The sequence below is a fragment of the Salmo trutta genome, chromosome 3 (assembly GCF_901001165.1).
Source record: "Salmo trutta chromosome 3, fSalTru1.1, whole genome shotgun sequence".
In the NCBI taxonomy this organism is placed as follows: domain Eukaryota; kingdom Metazoa; phylum Chordata; class Actinopteri; order Salmoniformes; family Salmonidae; genus Salmo; species Salmo trutta.
Genome location: NC_042959.1, coordinates 62,942,821 through 62,958,937, shown reverse-complemented (window position 1 = coordinate 62,958,937; position 16,117 = coordinate 62,942,821). Strand labels below are relative to the sequence as shown.

The window sequence follows — 16,117 nt, the reverse complement described above, 5'->3', positions numbered from 1 at the left end:
GTTCAAATTATGTATAACTTTATTAAGTGCCATGAATGGCTATGCAGCAGAAAGTATTCAGTAGCTTATTTGCAAAAATGTCCAGATGCAGTGACTGGACTGACTGTATTCCTCTCCTCTCCCAGGTATGATGTGCCAAGCGAATATCTCCTACATAGATACAGAGACTTTTGTTAATCTACTTCACTTGCTTTGGCAATGTTAACATATGTTCCCCATGCCAATAAAGCCCTTAAATTGAATTGATAGAGTAGGGGGCTTGATGTGAGCCATGCATGACCCTGGAGAAGGGCTCCTTCCGGGTGGACCTGTGTCGGTTCCACTCCACCCCACTGCAGCGCCCGCGAGCGTACACTAGTGGTATTGTATTGTGGTACAGTGCTATATACTAGTACCATGTTGTGGCTGGTTGAGCAGCTGTTGGATAGAGGCCTTCCTAGCCAGGAGGAAGTCAGCCAGAGCCTGACGTGGAAAGCTGTCCTCTAGGAGCATGGTGGACACTAGGGCCTCAGCGATGGCTTGGTCGGACACCGCCCGACCACGCAGGACTGACTTACTGTCCAGCAAAATGGTGGACCTGGGAGGGGGGTAGAAGAGAGAGAGAGACATGCATTCTTTTTTTGTTTTAGCTCAGCAGGATTTTGGGAGCACTGTGCAACTAGGAATATAATTTCCCAGATAATAACTGTTGTAATGAAAAAAGCTTCAGTGTACAGTTGTTTCAGAGTGCCCTGGAGAAGAAAGTGAAGATTCATTAGGGTCATGGTGGCACCATTACTACAGTGAAAACATCTTGGTTCATACCCAACCAGGTCAAAATATCTGACCCATTACTACAGAGAAAATGGCTTGGTTCATACCCAACCAGGTCAAAAGATCTGACCCATTACTACAGTGAAAACATCTTGGTTCTAAGCCAACCAGGTCAAAAGATCTGACCCATTACTACAGAGAAAACGTCTTGGTTCTAGCCCAACCAGGTCAAAAGATCTGACCATATTACCAGGGCAATATTTTTATCTTCCTATAGCGGATGCCATTTTACATTCATAAACCATGTCGTGGGCCGATCTAAAACGACTGGCGCATCATTAACCATTTGTTTACACTTTGTTCAGTCACATTAACTAATTGGCAAGCTTGCTAACAACCTGGTAACTTTACCTGTGTATCCAAACATTTGGGGCACAGAAAGAGAGGGACAGCTTTTTTAGAAGATCAATGATCAAAGCAGCAATGAATGAATAACAGAGCTCTTGCCTCTGACATCATCAAAAACCTGACGTTTTTAAAGAGACAGTGGACCATTTTCAATGTAATGCATCTCAATACAAAAATAGTTATTTTACAAAATGTAGAAACGTAATATTCAAAAGATGACTAATTTCTACGCACCCTCCAAGGCCGGGAGAGGGAGAGGGGTATATATCAGGTGCTCTCAGGCTTCCACATGAACTGATTATAATCAACTAAGCTATTTTAATTTAAGATAATAAGCAACTGTAATTTTAAATGTAGAACATTCATTTATTTGTTCATTCCTATTTATTTAAGACTGACTGTGGCATTGATTGTTTAAAGTGCTGCCTTAGCGAATGCTGCTTTTCAGATATCTTTTCAGATAGTTCAGACAAATTATGAGGATTGCTTAGACCAGATGAATAAGATGTTAGATATTGTTGTTTTATGTAAAAAAAAGTACAGTAAGTAAAATGGTAGAACACTGACACAACCTGTCAAAAAAAATATTTATTTAAAAAATGTATTCTCTGAAGAGATACTAATTGCAAATACACTCTGCATGCCAGCTGCTGTGCAATTTATGCCAAAATGCATTCATACTCAAGTTCAGAGCAAATCAATGGTCTCATATCATAAAGGTTTGACAGGCTACTGTTTCTTTGTGGTTGGGTGTAACTGTGTGAGGATCTACATGCAGTACAAAAAAGGCCATCTGCCAAATGAGTACATTGATTATAACAATACTATCATTGAAATAGCAACAGGCTAAAGCACATATACAGCACCTATAAAAAGTCTACACCCCCTTGGATTTCTTCACATTTTATTGTGTTACAAAGTGGGATTAAAATGTATTTTTTAGGTCAACGGCCTCCACAAAATACTCTAATATCAAAGTGGAAGATTTGTGTATTTTTCTATTAATAAAAAATTAAACACTAATATACCTTGATTAGATCATTATAAGGCTTTGCATTTAGGCCATACCTTTGCCATGTTTTTGTTGTTGCAGTATTACTTTAGTGCCTTTATGCATGTTTTGGATTATTTGTATTCTGTATATTTGTATTCTTCTTTTCACTCTGTCATTTAGGTCATTATTGTGGAGTCACTACAATGTTGTTGATCCATCCTCAGTTCTCTCCCATCACAGCCATTGATCCCTGTAGTTGTTTTAACATCCCCAATGGCCTCATAATAACATCCCTAAGCAGTTTCCTTAATGTCCTGCAGCTCAGATCAGAAGGAGGACTGCATCTTTGATGTGTCTGGGTGGTTTAATACATAATCCACAGCATAATTATTAATTTGACCATGCTTAAAGATATATTCAATGTCTGATTTGTTATTGTTACCCATCTACCAATCACTGGTCTCCTTTATGAGGCTTTCAAAAAGCTCCCTGGTCTTTGTAGTTGAATCTGTGTTTGAAATTCAATACTTGGCTGAGGGACCTTACATATGTTGTATGTATGGAGAACAGAGGAAGGGGTAGTCATTAAAAAATCTTGTCAATCCCTGTTATTTCACACAGAGGGAGTCCATATAACTTATGTGATTTATTAAGACACATTTTACTTCATTTAGGCTTTGCTAAACAAAGGGTGTGAGTACTTCTGCAGCTACTATATTTTAGTCATTTAATTGTTATTCATTTGTAAAAACATGTAGAATTTTCTTTTCACTTTGACATTAGGGAGTATTTTTTGTAGATGAATGACAAAAAATATATATATATATATATTTCTATCCCACTTTGAAACGCAAAAGAACGTGGGGAAAAATCCAGGAGGTGCAGACTCTAAAGGCACTGTAAATATGAATCAAACAACATCTAAATGTACTAAACACACATGGCTAAATGAAAATCAAGAATTTGTGCACAAACGATTGCTCCAAGTCTTATCTTGAGAGAGATAATGGCCAGACATAGATGGACACATTCATATGAAACAAGGACACATTTTTTGCTGCCTCTGAATAGTCTTGATGTTTCCTTTCCTTGTCTCTTGTAAGTGACTGACTCTTCAGCTGCAGCCGTGATAGAATGGTAATAATACTTTGCTTGATAATGATAATGCTGCTGGTGCTAGACATGTTTTACATTCTTTTCTGAGACCCAGTGTCCCTCTAGTGGTGGAAATATGCAATGACGTACTCCATGCACTTTTGGAGTACATGGATAAATGCTACGGTAACTGGTGTCTTGTTACCATGTATGTACATTACATTCTATGAGTTAGTTTCCCTGAGATGTAGTTGTTTGGTAGTTAAATGATTCACTATTGACATTACATTTGCCTTCAAGCTAGCTCAGGTATGGCATGTGTACAGGTAGGTGCTGCTGATGGTCCAGTCTGGGGGGAAGTCCTGCAGCGGGTGGTTCTTCAGGTGTTTCTGCATGGCAGCCAGGCTGCTACAGAACTCCAGGCAGGCAGTACACTGGTAGGGTGTGGCCCCGCCGTGGGTCCGCAGGTGCTTAATCATGGCTGAGTAGTCCCTTGACCGCTGGCCACACAGACGGCACTCAAACGGCTTCTCTCCTGGGGTTGACATCGAGAGTGAGCAGGCAAGCACACACACAATGACTGACACATTGAAACACACACACACACACACACACACACACACACACACACACACACACACACACACACACACACACAGGGGGATATAATACCTGTGTGTACCCGGTGGTGTGTATCCAGTTGGTGTTTGAGGCTGAACCTCTTGGAGCAGCGCTTACACTGGTAGGGCTTCTCTCCTCCCTGATCTCGCCGGTGGGACGGCAGTGACCGCTCCACCCTGAAGCCACGATCACAGTACTTACACCCCAGAGAGGTCTCACCTGAGCCTGGGGAGGAGAGAGCGACAAGAGGGGGTGGGGGTGGAATTGTAATCATTCCATGTCATGTAAATTCCTTCTTTCATTTAGTATCTTGTGATGAGTAATTTATAATTAGTTATAGTTAACTTTACATGAATATACATTATGTGTATACAGACAGAACCGTCCACTGAACATCAGTATTAATAAACCTAGCTTAGCTCCATTTCTATACTGTAATGCGTTTCGGCACCTGACTTTCCCCCTGTGCTCCCCATTCCAGCCTGTATAATTGAGCGTATGGGTTAATTGTTTTCTCACACGTCTATATTTATCAGCACAATCATTGGTGACCATTACCCGATTAAACAATAGTGTCAGGCCAGAGTGATGACCTACTAATAGCACTAAAGGGTGATGTGAGCTCAGCCACATTGCATGCAGATGGTTTCTCTGCAGGACAGGGGTCACACTCATGACTGTAAAGGCTCACTGTTGTCATAGCAGCAACCTTCTTCACTCAATATTTTTTGCTGTATTCATTTGTGAAGATATATTCAAAGATTACTCTTTTTTTAAATTACAGTGGGTATTGTATGAAATGGTATTATACAACTCTTATGTAGCCTACCGTAAATTCCGGACTACAAGCCTCAACTTTTTTCCCAGGCTTTGAACCTCGCGGCTTAAACAATGACGTGGCTAATATATGGATTTTTCCCGCTTTCAATTTTTTTTTCTCCAAAAAAACACATTCTGTGACATGCTCAGTTTTTTGCCGGCATGAAGCTTTCATTAGACCAATGAAATTGCCGAACGGGTTACGGTCAAACATCTTTTTTGTTTACTGTTTAGATTAAATCGAGCGCTCTCAAACTTCCCATCATTCTGATTACGGTAGTCATTTTGTCACCCTAATCATGGCAAAGACACGGAGAAATGAATATGATGCAGCTTTCAAGTTGAAGGCAATTGATCTGGCTGTTGGAAAAGGAAATAGAGCTGCTGCACGGGAGCTGGTCTTAATGAGTCGATGATAAGACGTTGGAAACAGCAGCGTGAGGAATTGACTCAGTGCAAAAAGACAACTAAAGCTTACTGCTAATTTTTTCTTTTTTGTTACAAGCCGTGTTTCGTTTAAAGCCTATTTATTTTTGTTACAAGCCGTGTTTCGTTTAAAGCCTATTTATTTTTGTTACAAGCCGTGTTTCGTTTAAAGCCTATTTATTTTTGTTACAAGCCGTGTTTCGTTTAAAGCCTATTTATTTTTGTTACAAGCCGTGTTTCGTTAAAGCCTATTTATTTTTGTTACAAGCCGTGTTTCGTTAAAGCCTGTGTAAAGTTCATTTGTTTCAATGTACCGATAGGCACCTGCGGCTTATAGACATGTGCGGCTTATTTATGTTCAAAATATATATATTTTTTAAATTCAGTGGGTGCGGCTTATATTCAGGTGCGCTTAATAGTCCGGAAATTACAGTAATTGTGTTTGTCACACACCTAGATAATGATACCTAAGACCTCCTTTTACCAGAGATAGTTCTATAAATACACCACATCCTTTCACAAGGTTCAAATTGACAAGAAGAACCTTGGTTTCCTCTCATCGTGTACCTTTGTATTTCTCTATAATCTGACCGAGGTGTGATTCTGAAGTAGAGCTGTCAGCTCTCAAGCCCTTTGGTGGCAGTTAGTGATACTGTTTTACACAGTTACTATGGGGCCCTGTAGAACACATACAGGATGCTGAAATGGGGTGGCGGGCTGGGGGGGGGGGGATTGAGATGATGAGAGAGGGAGAGAGAGAGAGAGAGAGATGGGGGAGAGCAAGGACCAAGACCACAATAAAGTGTTCACTCCTCTCTCGCTACAATTCAGCCTGTTCTCAATTAGCTTCCTGTCCAAACCTTCCTTGGCCTCTCGCTTAGAACGCACAAACCTCTGATGTCTAAGCTTGTAAGTCCCCAATTATGGGGACTAAAATGATCAAGCCTGATAAAAGTGACCAGTTGAAGTCAGTGAAACACTCATTATTCAACTAAATGTGTTACTCTTGGTTGTCCATTCAATTTGGTGGAGACAATCAGTGGAGATAATCTCGAGTCACATGAATACCGTCTCTCAGTCGTACTGTAACGAGCGAGTGACAGTGGTAACCCCATCACACAAACATCGACTGTAAAGATGTGAGGCTGACTTGACCACCCTACATAGAGAGAAAAAAGATGTAAGCTTTTTTCCCTTTGGCACTGTATCAAAACCACCAGCACATTGCAGAACATACTGTTTGTTCTGCCAGCTTACCGCACTGCTGCACCGCCAGCACAAAGCCACAACTAACTCACTCACTCACTCTGTCTGTCTCTCTGTTTCTGTATCTCTCTCTCTCTCTCTCTCTCTCTCATGCTCTTGCTCTCACGCTCACTCTCTCTCTCTTACTTTCTCTCTCCCCCTCTCACTCTCTCACTCTTTCACACTCTCTCTCTCTCGTTCTCCCCAAAACACGCTTCTCTCTCTCTCTTTCTCTCTCCTTTATCTCCCCCACTCTCTCTTTCGCACTCTCTTACTCTCTCTTGTTCTCCCTCAGGCACTCTTCTCTCTCTCTCATGTTTCCTATATGCTCTGTCCCTATGACGATAGAGGTTAAGAAATGTCACTGCCACGTATCCATTAGAATATTAAGAATACAGTCACGTCTTAGTTCTGCACAGCTCCCAATACAATATTCACATTTTGAGATTATGCTTTTTGCAATGTACCCCAGTTAGAGGTCTAGTGAAAAAGCACTGAGTGAATGTTGTGACATTACAGTACCTGAGGGGTTGGTGGTTGAGGCCTGCAGCCATGAGCTGCCCAGGAGGACCTTGCTGCAGTGCTGACAGTCCTGGGTTCTTCCTGGACGCTCCTGGGAGTATCTGGCCCCATAGAAGACAGGTTTAAAATGAGACTTTATTTAAAGGACAAGAGTCAACGTAACTGTTGTAAGGCAAACACGCGAGCATGGTGGTCACCGAACCACTATTAGATAACCCAGTTGATGTGTTGCAATGAGTGTAATGCCAAAGCAGATTGATTTGCACACCATCTTTAGACATCCTGTCCTTCTCCCCTGCCTCTCCAACCGCAGGCTATATGTACCTGTCTATTGATGTCAAACGTAAGCACCCAACTGTCGTAGGTTGGGGTTCTGAGGAAGAGGCCAGGCGTTACAATGGTACTGTATGTTTAGTGTCACATAGAAAAGGGACTTTCCACAGCATCTGATGCACTTTGTTAGCTAGACTGAAAAACCATAGGTGAATGATTTTTCAGAGATTAAAGGAAGAGTGGTAATGCTCTTTATGTGGCCCTAAAATCCACAAAATAAACAAAAGTGACAAATCTGCTACAAAGTCTGCTAGATGGTTTTCTGCGCCACCTAAATGAAATGGCCAGAGATATCAGATAAACCTCAGAGATCAGCAACAGGAGGGAGGAGGAAGTCAGAGAGATGTTGACGACCGACAGTTTCCACACTGAAACAGGATCACATAAACACAGTTTTAAGACTACTGTGTGTGTGTGTGTGTGTGTGTGTGTGTGTGTGTGTGTGTGTGTGTGCGCGCGCGCGCAATGTGTATTATGGGGACCTCATACCAAATTGTAACATGTATTTCTTTATATATATATTTTTTTATTTTATTGGAATGTTTGTGTTGAATTTGTTGTCCTCAGGGCTCAATGGACTCTCCTGATTAAATAAAAGTTAAATAAATAAAAAATAGGCAGACATTGTTTAATTAAGAACAGGACTGAAACAGTTTGTAACCGATCTATAGTGGTTCTGAATGTCTTTCATGGTTGATATTTGCAAGGGAGGGGAGAAACTAAGGGGCTCCCCCTTTAGATACTATGTGGAAAACTGCTTTATAGAGCCTTTCAATTACACCCTACTGTACACCATGTCTCTGCATTAGAAAAGAGGAAGTAGCTTCACTGTAAAACCATAAACCAGATAGTGTGTAATGCCACCATCAAGGGACAGACCACATAACATGACTTCAGGAGCTGTTCTGTGGTTTGGACACAGCTAATAAAAATGACCATCTACATCCATAATATACATCATGTGAATATGACAGACAGGAGAGGGTTAACTGGAGACAGGGGAAACTCTGCTTGTAGGAAAGAACAGGAGACTAGAACTTTCACTCAGATCCACCCAAACAGCAGAGTCAGATAGCTGTGTCGATATGTGTTACTTAATGTAAGCAAATTAGGGATATTCTGAACTATATCGTAGACACGAGAACAGGGAAAGAAGGAGAAGAAGGAAGACCAAAACGTCTGTAGTATAAAACCCCTCCACAGCAGTTTACCTTTGCCCTTCCCCTGGTGCTCCACCTATCAACACTTTATCCATCGGGACTCTTTTTCCCAGCAAATCTTGCGTCAGAATGTCCCCCAGCTCCCGAGACCCAGAGAGCAGGGGGTGGTGGTATGGATGCAGGATACCAGGGTAGCCCAGGACGGAGCTGCGTACCTGGGGCGGGATGGAGGACGTTAGCAGGGGGTACATGTGAGGAGTGGAGAGGTGGAAGGGGTATGTCACCAGGTGCTGTGAGGGTTGAAGGGAAGAGGAACTGGCTGCTAGGATGTCGTTATAGTTCAAGGCCATCCTCGTCAGGGTGTTGACTTGGTGCCACATGACCCTCGACGCTGGGGGAGGAGGGAGAGGGGGTTGGATGGTGGCAGCAGTGGTGGCGATGACACTGTCTCTGGATGGAGGTGGTGTGGTGGTCACTAGTGTGGGTGTGAGTAGCTTTGGCCTTTTTCTCTGTGGGGGTGATGAACCAGAGGAGTTATCCCTAGTGTCAGGAAGAGTGGGGTCCTTAGTGAATGGGCTGCTCTGGGGCTCCAGATCAATGGAGGGAATTGTCTGGGGATCCCCCTCTTCTGGAATGGGACTTCCTTTCAGGAATTCTTTCTCATCTCTCTCCTCTGTTATCTGAAGTTCTCTCGTTTCTGTCATTTCTCTAGTTTCTTTTGTTCCTCTCACTCTTATTTCTCTCAACTCTCTTCTCTCTCTCATCAGGCACCCCAGATTTCTCTTCAGCTGGCTGCGACACTGCTCCTCCAGGGAATGCATCTCCAGGAGCTTGGCGGCCCTCAGAAGCTGGGGCAGATCATCCACAGGGACCTCCAGGGTCTCGGTGTAGGCAAAGTCCAGGACCTGCTGGAAGGTGTGTGGAGAGAGGAGCTCCAGACTACAGTGGTAAGGTTGGTCGAGGCGATCAGGCTGGTCTGAGTATGCAGCCTGCAGGGTGAGCTGATGCTCCAGGGTTTTGCTAGCGCAGGCCAGCACCAGCCGATGGGCCCTGAACACCTGGCTCTCCACTGAGATGACAGCGTCACACAGCGTCCCCGAGCGACGCAGGACATCTGCCTGGCGCAGGAAGAGGGAGTACTGGGTGTTGTGAACTCGGATCATCTTAGAGGTCTGGAGGAGGAAGGGAGGAGTGATGGGAAGAGGAGATGGGCAGGTGAATAGTAGATGGTTTAGAAACTGTTTGAGACAACGCCATTCAACCTATAGGAAAAAGGAGACAGTGAAATTATCTAAATGTGGTCATTTTTTGTAATGATTCTGAGAAATAAAAATGGTCAGATAGCAAGTTGGAAAATTAATTTGTATAAATAGGTAAATTGCAGAGATTGGGTTTGTGATAAATAGATTATATCCCACGCCTCTGGTTCTTAGTGTTTTTCCATCGATGCCAGACGTTTAGGATGTTTTCAAGCTATCAGGGGTGAGAGAAGAGGGGGTTGGAAACTCAGAGGGCAGATCATATCACCTGCTGACGTAGGTTAGGTTGATAACGTGCTGTTGGTTACTTGGGTTTTGGAAACTCATAGCCCGAAAGGGACTGACACAATGCAAGAATGACTTAAAAAGTTCAACATTACAGGAGCAATTGATATGTCGATCATGTTACATATCAATAAATATTGAGTGGCATTTCATTGTCTGCAGCATGTACTGAAATGAATCTCAAGAACGTGTTGTATTAAATTATATCCATTCATGATATTATCTTTAAGTCCATTTCCCCTGAAGTCCTCGTGTAGCAATCTGGGGCTTAAAAGGTCTATGTCAATTCTGTGGTTGATGAAGTACAGCATATTTCACAGTTGTTTTTAGCATGTCTTATATCTGACCTCTGTAGTAAAAATAAGTGGTGGAGGCTGTATGTCTGGTTGACGTGTGGAAATGTTATGTTTCATGTCAGCTTTGAAATTCATCTCTCAGCTATACGCTCAGAAGCCACAAACCTCCTCAGAATATGACACTATGACTAATGCCAGTACACACAGGCTTCACAGACAGACGACAAGTTTGTTTGATCAACAACAACCTATAGTGTACTGTAATTTGGTTTAGATAGGCATCTACAGTTGTATCAGTGTGCTGTATGTGGTATAAATCAAATTGTGCTATTGGAAGATGCAGTAGTGCGTCTTGATATGACAGGATTGTATCGAAAAGAAACGGGTCACGTCAATTTACAAAAGTGGGTTAACCGCAGTTCTGTACTATATACTGCACAATCCTACTAAACAGCAGTGGTGGAAAAAGTACTCAATTGTCATACTTCAGTAAAAGTAAAGATAAGTTAATAGAAAATGACTCAAGTAAAAGTGAAAGCCATCCAGTAAAATACCACTTGAGTAAAAGTCTAAAAGTATCTGGTCTTAAATGTACTTAATTACAATGGTGGAAAAAGTACTAAATTGTTATACTTGAGTGAAAGTAAAAAGTAAAAGTAAAGGCTGTACATAAAATTCCTTTTATTAAGCAAACCACGTGGCAAGAATTTCTTGGTTTTCTTATTTACGGACAGCCAGGGGCACGCTCCAACACGCAGACATCATTTACGAACGCAGTAGTTGCGTTTAGTCAGTCAGATCAGAGGCAGTAGGGATGACAACGTGTTATATTAATAGATGTGTGAATTGGACCATATAGCTGTCCTGCCTGAGCATTTGAAATATAACGAGTACTTTTCGGTGTCAGGGAAAATGTATGGGTGTAAAACGTACATATTTTCTTAAGGAATGTAGTGGAGTAAAAGTAAAAGTAGTCAAAAATATAAATAGTGAAGTACAGATACTAAAAAAAAACAACTTACTTACAATACTGCAAAACAGGTTAAAATTGACTTTATTTTTTAACTCATTAAACCCCCTTCATTAAAATATCCAAGTGGTCAGTGATGTGTGGTTGTGTATCCTCTGTTCTGCCCCTCCAGCTGACCTGTCTCTGAGAGAACTGTCCCATGGAGCACTTTGACACAGTAACCTCTGCTCAGTACAGTAACTCCATTTCTATCCGCCGACGGCGACAGTCGATAAGATCGAGAGTAGACATACCGGTACTGAAATGACAGCACTTTAATGTCATCGTTACTGTAATTGATGCTTAATCTCTTTTCAACACACACATAGTCAAACAAAGTGTCAGTTCCACTCCCAAAAGTTTTAACTCAGTATTTTAAGTAATACATTCCTTTATTTGCTTACATATTACTAAACACCCCAAATGTGGTTTGTTTGCTGAATGGGTCTAGAGTGAAAATACTAAAACTAACTTCTCTTCAACTATAGCACATACTGAAGGCCATGGACATCTGTTATACGATGCCTGCTGTCTCGTACTTTTGTTTGTGTATCTCTTGAACCTTTCCTGCAGCTACCCTGCTAGTACCCCTAATCTGCAGCTTTAGGAAATAATAATGACCTCTGTATTATTATAGATTATATCATATTATAAACTGGCTAGTTCGAGCCCTGAATGCTGATTGGCTGAAAGCCGTGGTATATGAGACTGTATACCACGGGTATGACAAAACATTTATTTTGACTGTTCTAATTACGTTTGTAACCAGTTTAAAATAGCAATAAGGCACCTCAGGGGTTTATGGTGTATGGCCAATATACCACGGCTCCACGTTGCGTCATGCCTAAGAACAGCCCTTAGCTGTGGTATATATGACAAAACACTTATTTTGACTGTTCTAATTACGTTTGTAAACAGTTTATAATAGCAATAAGGCACCTCATGGGTTTATGGTGTATGGCCAATATACCACGGCTCCACGTTGCGTCATGTCCGCGTTTTTGGTACAGTAATACTTTATAGGGTGCAAATTTATAGAACGTATTCACTGACATTAATTTGATTATTTACTGTATATTAGAGAATTGTATGAGTGCATTTTTTAAAAATAAAGTCATGACAGAAATGTTTGTCACCCTTGATAAAGATGAGCGGAAAATACTGTATAAAATACATAATACAAATACTGAGCTATATTGTATGCTGAAAAAAAGGGGACGTTATATTATTTTCTACTAATACAATTTTGCTCACAGAAAGAGATTTTGTTTAACAATAAATACTTTTCCCCCTTGAAAAGATAGGGGTCACAAGTATTATCCTCACTTTGTGAGGATGACGGCACTGAGCCTTTTTCTAAAATGTTTTATGAGATTGGAGAGCACATTGGGAGGAATCTTAGACAACACCTACATACAGAATCTTTCCAGATCATTGATATCCTTCATCTGTGCTTATGGAGTGAGGGCCCTCTTCAATTCAAACCACTGGTTTTCAATGGGGTTCAAGTCTGAGATGGTCATTGCAAAATGTTGATTTTGTGGTCAATTAACCATTTCTTTGTGGATGTTGATGTGGGATTAGAGTTGTCTTGCTGAAAGATACACCTCTGGCCAAGTTTCAACCTCCTGTCAGAGGCAACCTGGATTTTGGCTAAAATGTCCTGGTACTGGGTAAATTCCATGATGCCATTGACCTTAACAAGGGCCTCAGGACCAGTGGAAGCAAAATAGCCCCATAACATTAAAGATCCACCTCCATATTTTACAGTAGGTATGCGGTTCGTTTCTGTTTATCACATCCTTCTTGCGTGGCCAGAGATCTCTACTTTCATGTCATCTAACCATAGCACAATAACTCCAAGCACATATCAAATTCCACAAAGAAATGGTTAATTGACGGCAAAATTAACATTTTGCAATGGCCATCTCAGTCTCCGGACTTGAACCCCATTGAAAACCAGTGGTTTGAATTGAAGAGGGCCCTCACTCCATAAGCACAGAGATCCCTCCCAATGTGTTCTCCAATCTCATAAAACATTTTAGAAAAACACTCAGAGCCGTTATCCTCACAAAGGGAGGGTGCCGGAGTATTGAAAACAGGGGTGCCAATAATTTGGACCCCTATCTTTTGAGTATTAGTAAAAATAATACCATGTTCTAATATTTTCAGCACAGCTTGTATTATTTATTTTATACAGTCTTTTTTGCTAATCTTTATCAGGGTGCCAATAATTTGTCACCTCTGTATGTTCCTTTACTGATACTGACATCTGCTATAGAAGTAAAATGCATTATTATTATTGACATTTGCAGGTAGAAATGTTACATGCAGAACCTTTAACAACAGCTTGATCCACCATCAATGCAACCATCCATACAAACTAATCGATCCACAAAGTTGAATGAGTAGACTTTCCCTGGCTATACGCATATAAGACAGTACCATCATAAATCAGGTACTGATGGCGATATGATTACTGAATATCACACGTACAGTAGCGGGCTACAGACAGACATTAGGCCTACAGTATGCAGGCCTCAGTATTACCACAAGCAAATCTACATATCCTCAATAGCCCATAAAGCTAAGGGGAAAACCTAGTGTGCACTGACATACCTTCAACATCCTCTGACAACACATGAAAAACCAGAGGGCCTCTCCTCTACTCACATGTAAGGCTGGAGTTGCATGCGAGGAACTTTTTGAAGCTAAAAACCACAGAGACACCAGCTAGATGACAGGATCAACAGAGAGATAGTGAAGAGAAAGAGTTAGAGAGAAAGAGTGAGTAAGTGAGAGAGAGAAAGAAAGATAGAGAGAAAGAAAGAGAGAGAGAGAATATTTGTAAAATTGAGCAGAATGGCTTAGGAGACCATGCAGGGATGGAAAGTGTAGTAAAGCAGAGGTGTTCAGTGCGATGGAGAGACTCACCAGTTCACGAGTGACTCAACCCACCCACTGTGGAGAGTGTCGACCCTATACGCATTGTGACCTGGCTGTTGAATGACAGGGTTGACTGGGTGTCCGTTTAGGTAAGGTAGAGGGTGGTTACCTCTTCTCTCTTCTCAGTCCCTCCTCTTAACCTCATCTGGCCCTGATTGGTCTGTCATGGGAGCATCGGTGAGATATGATTGGTTAGTACAGTATACAGAGTTGAACTGGCAAGTTATTGATCTTGGTTGATTATCTCATTTCAAAATAATGTGTTAGGCTGAGATGGACAGATTGAAATGTAGCTACACACAGGTTATAAAAGAGTAATCTCTTTAATCATATTTATGATCTTATCCTAAAAGGCACAAACATGTATTATTTTTGTCCCACTCACATCACAGTTGCAGGTTAATGAAATGTTCTAATGGGCTGAAGTACAGTGCTCAGAGAAAACCATTTGCACTTAGTTTAGCTTTGACAGGATGTTGAACGCTAGAGAGACTTTAACAACATAGAACCAAGCTACAACCTGTCTACCTGAAATAGCACACGCATTAGCCTGATGGTGCTGCATTTCATGTGCGTGTGAGATGGCTGATGTGAAAACTATGATAACTTAATGATATAGAGATGTAGGTTACTACTGTGGGGTCAATGGTCAGATCTAGCACTCTTTACAATGCATGCAGCATCTTTAGTAATGCGTTATACAGTAGTAAAGCTTGGAATTTTAAGGCTCTGTTTTTCAAAGATATTTATGTTGATTAAAGGACCAGTTCAGTCAAAATTCAGTTTGTATCATATTGTACAGCTGATGAAACTAACACTGTAAAAGGGTGAATACATTTGATCAGTGTTATTTCCTGATATTTGCTGGTTGAAAATACAATCTACACAGGACCTAACAAGGTTTTGCATGGGTGGAGTTTCGTCTTGGTTGGTGACCAGGTGGTAAATGACTTAACCTGTGTGTTGTCTTAAGGGTAAAACATGTCCTGCCACTATGTTTAACAGCAGAGAAAACCTCCTAAATTATATTTTTTCAACTTGAAATTTGATTACTTTTCCTAGAGTGACCCGAACATTAGAAAAAGTGAAACATCGCCTTTGTTCATATTCCCATGAAAGCTGTACACCACCAGGGTACAAAGATTGTCTTAGGGTCATTTTAGACCCGGCAGTTATAAAATCATTTACACAACACAAAAACCACACACACACACACACACACACACACACACACACACACACACACACACACACACACACACACACACACACACACACACACACACACACACACACACACAATGAGACATTGAGATTATGTGTGCTACTGATTGAACTCAGACAAAACTAAAACTTTACTGGGCATGTGCACCATCTCCCCTCCACGACCCCACACATGACTCAAGTTAACAGACAAAATAAAAACAATTTCAGACAAAATAACCAACATTTCAGACAAAATAAAAATTTCTTGAAAGCATTGTTTACTAATGGGGAATGCAGTCAGAGGCTATAAAGGTGCTGCAGATGACAGTCCCCCCAGTTCTCTCTTTGCTGAAGCCATGAGTGCACGTTTCTGTGCCCAACAGGTCGTAGGACAGATTTTTTCAGATGTCCAGGAGGAACAAGAGAACAATGATTTAGAAGAGGAGGAGGTATCTGAAGAAGAAGATTAGGAAGAATACAACCCAGAGCACGATGCATCATCTTCAGATGAAGAAGAAATCCCCCAATCTGAAAGAGAGACAATTTTATCAAGGAACAGCAAAATAACATGGTCCTTGTCACCATATGACAACCAGGATGGCAGCACAAAATGTCATAAGGATGACCACAGGGCCCACAAGACATGCAGTTGCCCATGCCCAGGACATCACCTCAACATTCTACATGTTCATCACACCAGCCATCGAAAAAAATCATCCTGGAGATGACAAATTTGGAGG

General features: G+C 41.4%; 1 protein-coding gene across 5 annotated transcripts; it reads right to left on the bottom strand.

The window, feature by feature from the left end:
* On the bottom strand, positions 1-14,237 carry LOC115164371 (zinc finger and BTB domain-containing protein 16). Of its 5 annotated transcripts, none has more exons than XR_003869911.1 (6): positions 14,160-14,237; positions 8,428-9,638; positions 6,884-6,984; positions 3,923-4,096; positions 396-577; positions 1-150 (listed from the first exon to the last, which is right to left on the bottom strand). XR_003869911.1 is itself a non-coding variant. In XM_029716796.1 (6 exons), exons 3-6 carry the CDS (start codon positions 9,537-9,539, stop codon positions 3,556-3,558), a joined length of 1,617 nt encoding a protein of 538 aa, XP_029572656.1. In that variant the 5' UTR covers positions 9,540-9,638; positions 13,899-13,958; positions 14,160-14,237; the 3' UTR covers positions 2,785-3,555. The 5 variants fall into 5 exon arrangements, 4 of the variants coding, with proteins under 4 accessions (XP_029572665.1, XP_029572656.1, XP_029572647.1 ...); XM_029716796.1 differs by lacking the exons at positions 1-150; positions 396-577 and adding exons at positions 2,785-3,785; positions 13,899-13,958; XM_029716805.1 differs by having other exon boundaries at positions 1-577.
* Positions 14,238-16,117: the final 1,880 nt, after the last annotated feature.